This window comes from Dendrobium catenatum, unplaced genomic scaffold (genome assembly GCF_001605985.2).
Source record: "Dendrobium catenatum unplaced genomic scaffold, ASM160598v2 fragScaff_scaffold_1061, whole genome shotgun sequence".
Taxonomy (NCBI): domain Eukaryota; kingdom Viridiplantae; phylum Streptophyta; class Magnoliopsida; order Asparagales; family Orchidaceae; genus Dendrobium; species Dendrobium catenatum.
Window position 1 is genome coordinate 1,300,942 of NW_021319523.1, and position 7,288 is coordinate 1,308,229.

Here is a 7,288-nt window from a genome sequence, read left to right on the forward strand (position 1 = left end):
CCTTCAATTTGGAGGTCCATAATATGTTTAGCCAAAAGTTTTTTTTCACATTAATTAAAACAAAAATAAAAAATATTTTAGTATTAGAATATATCATATGTTTTAATATCTTTAATTAATGAAAGTTTCCACTGCAAAAATTCTCGGCTATTATTTTTTTTATTTTTTTTTTATATTTTCAAATGCATATGTCGTGGCAAGCATGGGAAATAAAATCCACCGTCCATCCACAATCGGTCATCGAAACCTCACCGGCCATCATTCCTCACATGAGATTTGCGCCGCCGACGCGGTTCCCCACCTTTTTCTTCTTCCTACCCATTCTCACCTTTCAATGGCGGGGATTATAAACGTCTAAGAATTCGCTTCCTATGTCCTCGCCAGTTCCCTGGAAACAAGAACCAAAGTGGCAAACGAGGGGCTTCCTTTCCTTCACAGTACTATTCGTGGAGGAAAGAACCCGAAGCCATAATGGCCGGTCTTCTGCTCTCCGAAGCCTGCGGCTTGAGGCCCCTCACTGCCGCAGCTCATTTTCGGCCAAGGCCTCGTCTTCCGGCGGCGGACACCAATCGGAGCTTTCCCTTTTCCGGCAGTCAACCGTTTCGTCTTTCAACTGTCATAGGTCCCGGTGCGCTCCTTAGGGATTGTATGCTGAGGGTAAGCGCGCCGGCGAGGCCCATTGTTGTTGAGGAGGAGAAAAGGGATAATGTTAGTGGGATTCAAACCGAGGAATTCGATCCTGGGATGCCGCCGCCCTTTGGACTTGCGGAGATCCGCGCGGCGATACCAAAACACTGCTGGGTGAAGAATACATGGCGGTCGATGAGCTACGTAGTTCGGGACGTTGCCGTCGTCTTTGGCCTCGCGGCCGCCGCTGCTTCTATCAACAGCTGGGTTGTTTGGCCTCTGTATTGGGCAGCACAGGGAACGATGTTCTGGGCTCTCTTCGTTCTTGGCCATGACTGGTATGCCGAAGCTGTTCTCAACCTTTGTTATTTATTTTCACCCCATTCCTTTATCGAAGTCCGCGATAGATTATGCTTTTTTTACCTAAAGATCTTATTTTGGGCAGTGGACACGGAAGCTTTTCGAATAATCACAAACTGAACAGTGTTGTTGGCCATCTCCTTCATTCCTCCATTCTTGTGCCCTACCATGGATGGTAAACCTTTTTTTCTAATATGATTTTGTTGAGCTCTTTTATTTTACTATTTTTAATCTTTTGTTGAACTCTTCAGGAGAATAAGCCACAGAACTCATCATCAAAATCATGGCCATGTGGAGAACGACGAATCTTGGCACCCTGTTAGTATTTTTCTCAGTTTTGTGAATCAAATATTGATTTTTCCTTCTTGTCAATTTTGCCTGATGGAAATTTTTGCTACTCGTGTTGTTTTTGCAGTTGTCTGAAAGTGTTTATAAGAGCTTGGATACGCCAACTAGGAAGCTTAGATTCACATTTCCTTTTCCAATGCTTGCCTTTCCCTTCTATCTGGTGAGAAATTTTGACTATCAAGTTTAAGTTTTGTGTGGAATTAGGTCACTGTATTATTAATAACTTCTGTTGATGACAGTGGAGCCGAAGTCCTGGAAAGAGTGGATCACACTTCAATCCAGAGAGTGATTTGTTTGTTCGGAATGAAAAGAAAGATGTCATTACTTCTACAGCTTGTTGGATGACTATGGCTGCTTTGTTAGCTGGATTAACATTGGTTATGGGTCCTCTACAGATGTTTAAGCTTTATGCAATTCCCTACTTGGTAGGCCTTATCCCGTCTTCTTGAAGGGCTTTATCTGCTTCATAATTGAAATATCTGGTCATAAACAAGTTAATTTTGTGTGGTTCTAATTGCAGATATTTGTTATGTGGTTGGACTTTGTAACTTATTTGCATCACCATGGACATGAGGAAAAGCTTCCTTGGTATCGTGGAAAGGTAATGAATCTTTTTCATGGTCATTTGAGTACCAATCATCTTCATTAAATCTTGAGAGGATTACCATTGAAACTTATTTGGCATGACAATTGTTAAATCTTATTAATTTCTAATAAATTTTTTGACTATTTGTTTCAAAATTTAAGACTTGTAAATGCAGAAATTCTTAAAACCGTTTAATCATATGAATGATGGGATTTTATATGTTCTGGTTTTAACAAATAATGGAGCGGGACTGTTATTTATCAACATGTACTAAAAAGTAGGATTTAAATTACTCAAAAGTCTTTTTGACCAAAGACTTGAGCTAAATCTTGTTTAAGGATCAGATTGAGACAATTACGACATTTTATAAAGTTGATTTTGAAGTTACTGTGAGGAAAGCAATTTAGCTATTCTGATTGTCAAAAACAGCTTTCATCATAAAAATTTATGAAAAATAGTGATAACGCAACAAAAAAAAAACAACAGCCAAACGAAATTGTGTTTGCTTTATGAGAAGCTATAATCATTGAGAAAGTTGTCTTAAATAAATCTTAAGTCATACCTAATACAGGATAACAAATGGCCCCATAGTTATAAACTAATTTTAATTCCGAACTCCATAATTCACCCTTGAAAATGAGAGTTTCAGTTCAAACTTAAAATGAATGAAAATAAAATAAAATTTTCATCTACAACCTTAAGTTTTCTTAAAAAACCAACTTTAAGTTTTGTTAAAAAACCTGACTTTCAGTTGAATTCCATTGTTCGGTTTATTTTAATGATCATGAACAAAGAAATAAGTATACAATCATACTGTCCTAGCATATCATATGATAATTGTGCGTTTAAAGGAGACTAGAACTCAAGAAAACTAAACTTGGCTTATTATTCTTTGCTTCCAGGAATGGAGTTATCTTCGAGGAGGCTTGACGACCCTTGACCGTGACTATGGATGGATCAACAACATCCACCATGACATTGGTACTCATGTGATTCATCATCTCTTCCCACAAATACCACATTACAATCTTATAGAGGCTGTAAGTAATACTAAATTCACATTGTCTCAACACTCCTTATAAAGTTGGCCAGCACTTATAAATGCTCTTCGTAACAGACTGAGGCAGCTAAGCCAGTCCTTGGAAAATACTACAGAGAACCAGAGAAATCTGCCCCTTTACCTTTTCACCTGATTGGAGTTCTTGCAACGAGCTTGAAACGTGATCACTATGTTAGTGATGCTGGCGACGTTGTGTACTATAAGAAGGATACTGAATTATGATTCTTAGAAGACAAGTGAACATTATTCTTTCTAGTAAGAATACTCAAAGAGGCATACAGAAAGACGACTAGCCCTCTTATTGATCTAGCTTAAGGTGTATTTTTTGTTTGATTTCCTCTGCCCATTGACTATTATTCTTTGTTTATCTCTTCTGGAGCTGTGCTCAGAAGCTGAACGAGGTGTTACAAGAACAAATTAATGCTAATGGATAGTGATTCTCTTCAATAACTAGTTTTTCTGTTGTAAATCTAAACATGGATTTATGCTTGATAGTGTAGATCCTGATCAGGCCCAATGGCCTCTTAATTGCTAAACTGGCAATTCAACACCGTGATAACACACTAGACAACAACAACGATAACAACATCAAGCCTTTATCCCATTGCGTGGGGCTTGAGCACACTCGACTAATATCTTAAAAACATGTTCGTAATAAAGTGGATCATAGGCATGTTTGAGATTGATGACATGACATTTAGACATTAGCTCCTTAAAAATGAAGAATTTTTTTGCTTACCTCCACTCTCCGTTGTGTTACTCAATCTTTCTCTGATATATGATCATTATCAAGGTTTTGAAAATTAGATCGAACAATAAACCAGAAGAATGAGAGGTTCACGATTCGACAGGTGGGTTCCACCGAGGTCGAACCAGATGATGTAATAAATAATAATGTTATTAAAATTTAAAATTAAATGAATAGTAGAAGAATGAGATGTCATAATAATGATATTATCATTTCAAATATGAGATAAAATTAAATGAAATAAAAAAAATTATAAAATATAAAACTTACGTAATTATTTAAAATTATTTTTTAAATCTCACATAAGAGTATAAAAACCCAATGTTCATAATTTTAAGAATTTACGCTCATAATATTGTGGTAATTTTAAATTTAAATATTTTATCTTTTAAATTTGTTTTTTTAATCTAGTTTAATTTACATATAACCATATAAGTTAATATAAATTATTTCTAATTTATATTTGTTGTGTTCTGGAGTACTCGCGATGGTAGAGAAATATAAAATTTAATGTATTAGCTTTGTATGAATATCCGGCCCACAAGAAGATAAAAGAGATGGTGTAGCGTTTATAAGAGACCCCAAAGTTTTTATGTGGAAACCCCTGAAAAGTGGGAAAAACCATGGGGCCTGCCCCAATTTGAATGAATCCACAATTATTTGTAGTTGATTACATATGAGGCCCTTTCTTGGGGGGAATGCCTTGGGTTAATGTAGCAAATGTATATCATATTACATGGTGGGAATTGGAAGAATTAGTATTGAAATATTCGTTTAGACGACAGAACCATAGTCGGCAGACGATGGAGGTCAGAAAGATCGTAGTCTGGTGACGGTGGTTGAAAGGGCCATTGTCTAGCGAGGGAGATTGGAAGGATTGTAGTCGGCAAGACACAATGGTCAGAAAGACCATTATCTGGCGAGGGAGAACAGAATGATCGTAATCGTCGGTAGACTGTGGTTAGAAAGAACATTGCCTGGCTATGGAAGTTGAAAGGACCATAGTAGGTGATGGAGATTGGAAGGAAATAGGGTTCTAAAAGAGTGTTGTCTGGTGATGGAGGTTGGAAGGATCGTAGTAGGCAACGGAGGTAAAAAGGATCATAGTCGGTAGGAGACAGAAAGATCGTTGTTTGGAGATGATGGTCGAAAGGACCGTAGTAAACGATAGAGGCCGGAAGGACCATACTCGGTTGGAGATAAGGGTCAAAAAGATTGTTTTCTAATAATGGAGGTCTAAAGGATTGTAATAGGTGACGGAGGTCGGAAGGACCATAGTCTGCAGTAGATAGGGGTCGGAATGACCATTATCTGACGATGGAGTTCGGAATTACCATAGTAGATGAAAGATGTAGGAAGGACAGTAGTCGGCATAAGATAGGGGTCAGAAAGACTGTTATCTAGTGATGGAGGTCAGAAGGACTGTAGTAGGCGACGGAGGTCAAAAGAAGCATAGTCGACAGAAGATAGGGGTCCAAAAGACCATAGTCGTAAGGCAGTGATCCGACGGAAGTTTGGGCATTATTCGGTGGTCTGGCTGAACTCCAACTTCTATTTATGGTCCAGTGAAAGTTTGGACCTCAATCGGTGGTTTAGCGGTGGTTTGGCAGAACTCCTACGTTAGGTAGTGGTCCGACAGAACTTTGGCATCAGGCGGTGATCCGACAAAACTATGGCATCAGGTGGTGGTCCGACTATGGTCGGGCTGAAATCTAGTGGTAATCGGTGGCTGGGTGGATGTCTGAATGTGGTTGCAGTCGAGTGGTGGTCCAATGAAGGCCAGACTTAAGTCTGGCAGGGTTGGTGATTGAGTGGAAGTCTAGAGGCAGTCGTCGGCCAGATGGTGGTACGACGAAGGTCGGGTTGAAGTTCTTTGGTGGTTTGCGGTTGGGTGGAGGTCCGAAAACTGTCGGCGATCGGCGACCGGGTGGTGGTCTAATGACGGTCAGGCTAAAGTCCGGCGGCAAATTAACGATCTAGCAATGGTTAGGCTGAAGTCCGAGGTGGTTAGCGGTTGGGTTGTGGTCAAACAATGATTAGGCTAAAGTCCACCAGCGGTCGGAGGCTGGGTAGTGATCCGACAAAGGTCGGGATGATGTCTGGCGACTGTCGGTGGCCGGGTGGAAGTTCGGTAGCGGTCGATGGCCTTGCGGTGGTTTTGGAGCTCTTGAAGCTTCAGGGCTCTCACCAATATCATGCCAAAGGTCCCCCTAATGTAGAGAGTAGGGATTTATTTATAGATTTTCATGAGTGAACACCTTGTAAATATAGAGAAGATCTGTGGAAGGTTAGGAGTGCTCCAACGGATGGCTCGTATTAATTTCCATTAATCATAGAGAGTTTTAAAACTATTTAATTTCTTTAAAGATCATAGAATTCAACGATCTTAGGCTCATTGGATTGGCCTCGTCGAGCCACTCGATTTGAATATATGCATGACATATTTGGATATTATTTTGTCATCCAAATAATGTTTTGCTCCTTTCAAATGTGATTCGGGCCCCCAATTTCGACCCATTTGGGCTCGAGTTGGACCGATTTTCATGTCGTTAGGTTTATATCATTGAGATGTTTAGTTTGATTATAAGTTTGTTGAAATTAGAATTCAAATGATCCTGAATTTAATTTTGAAAGTTTCTAACTTGAATATGCCTCGAGATTCATGTCTGATCAAGATGATTCTTGGTGAAGTATCAGTTACCCCACTTTTTGGATGTCGAATATAATAGAGTCTAAAAATATGTCTATGATTTTAGCATTATGAGAAGTCTGAGCATTACTTAATTACATTAACCTGTGTGAAAGAGTTCGAGACAATCCACCAGAGATGTATGACCTATTCGAGATTATTTGTCAGAGCGTTGTTTGGTGACTTCAAATTCTGTGAAACATTGAGATAATTTGCTAAGGATGTATGATATATCTGATGTTGTATGTCAGATCAATGCTCGATGACGCTAACATATATGGTAGAGGTCGAAAGAATCTACTAAAAATATATGACCTATCCTAGGTTGTATGTCAAAGCACTGCTCAATAATGTTAATTTACATGGAAGAGGTCGAGATAATCCACCAATGATGTATGACTTATCAAACGTTTTAAGTCAAAACATTGCTTGATGACGTTAACTTATATGGAAGAAGCCGAGAGAATCCACCAAGTATGTATGACCTATCCAAGATTGTATGTTAGAGAGCTGCTCGATGACGGTAAGCTACACAGAAGATGTCGAGAGAATATACTAAGGATGTATAACCTACCTGAGGTTGAATGTCAGAGTGTTGCTCAATGACATTAACATGTGTGAAAGATGTCGAGATAATTTACCAGGGATGTATGACATATCCAATGTTATATGTCAGGGCACTGTTCGATGATGTTAACTTGTATGAAAGAGGTTGAGAGAATCCACTAAGGATGTATGACTTGTCTGAGGTTATATGTCAGAGCACTCCTCGTTGATGTTAACCTGTGTAGAAGAGGTCAAAAAAATTCACAAATGATGTATGACCTATCTGAATACTCCGTAAAACTCCCCTGAAGGAGCACGGGGAGG

At 39.1% G+C, this 7,288-nt stretch overlaps 1 protein-coding gene across 1 annotated transcript; it reads left to right on the top strand.

Annotated features, from left to right (window-relative positions):
• Positions 1 to 229: 229 nt before the first annotated feature.
• LOC110110724 (omega-3 fatty acid desaturase, chloroplastic) lies at positions 230 to 3,431 on the top strand. The gene is made up of 8 exons (XM_020842325.2): positions 230 to 965; positions 1,073 to 1,162; positions 1,239 to 1,305; positions 1,403 to 1,495; positions 1,575 to 1,760; positions 1,856 to 1,936; positions 2,824 to 2,961; positions 3,039 to 3,431. The coding sequence occupies exons 1-8, from the start codon at positions 472 to 474 to the stop codon at positions 3,201 to 3,203; spliced, it is 1,314 nt and encodes a 437-aa protein (XP_020697984.1). The 5' UTR covers positions 230 to 471; the 3' UTR covers positions 3,204 to 3,431.
• The last annotated feature ends 3,857 nt before the right edge of the window (positions 3,432 to 7,288 follow it).

Bases quoted from the DNA above. Each gene is read 5' to 3' on its own strand.
- LOC110110724 (XM_020842325.2), top strand. From the start codon at position 472: ATGGCCGGTCTTCTGCTCTCCGAAGCCTGCGGCTTGAGGCCCCTCACT. The intron at 1,496-1,574 runs GTGAGAAATTTT...TGTTGATGACAG, and splicing joins TTGCCTTTCCCTTCTATCTG to TGGAGCCGAAGTCCTGGAAA. The intron at 1,761-1,855 runs GTAGGCCTTATC...TTCTAATTGCAG, and splicing joins TTTATGCAATTCCCTACTTG to ATATTTGTTATGTGGTTGGA.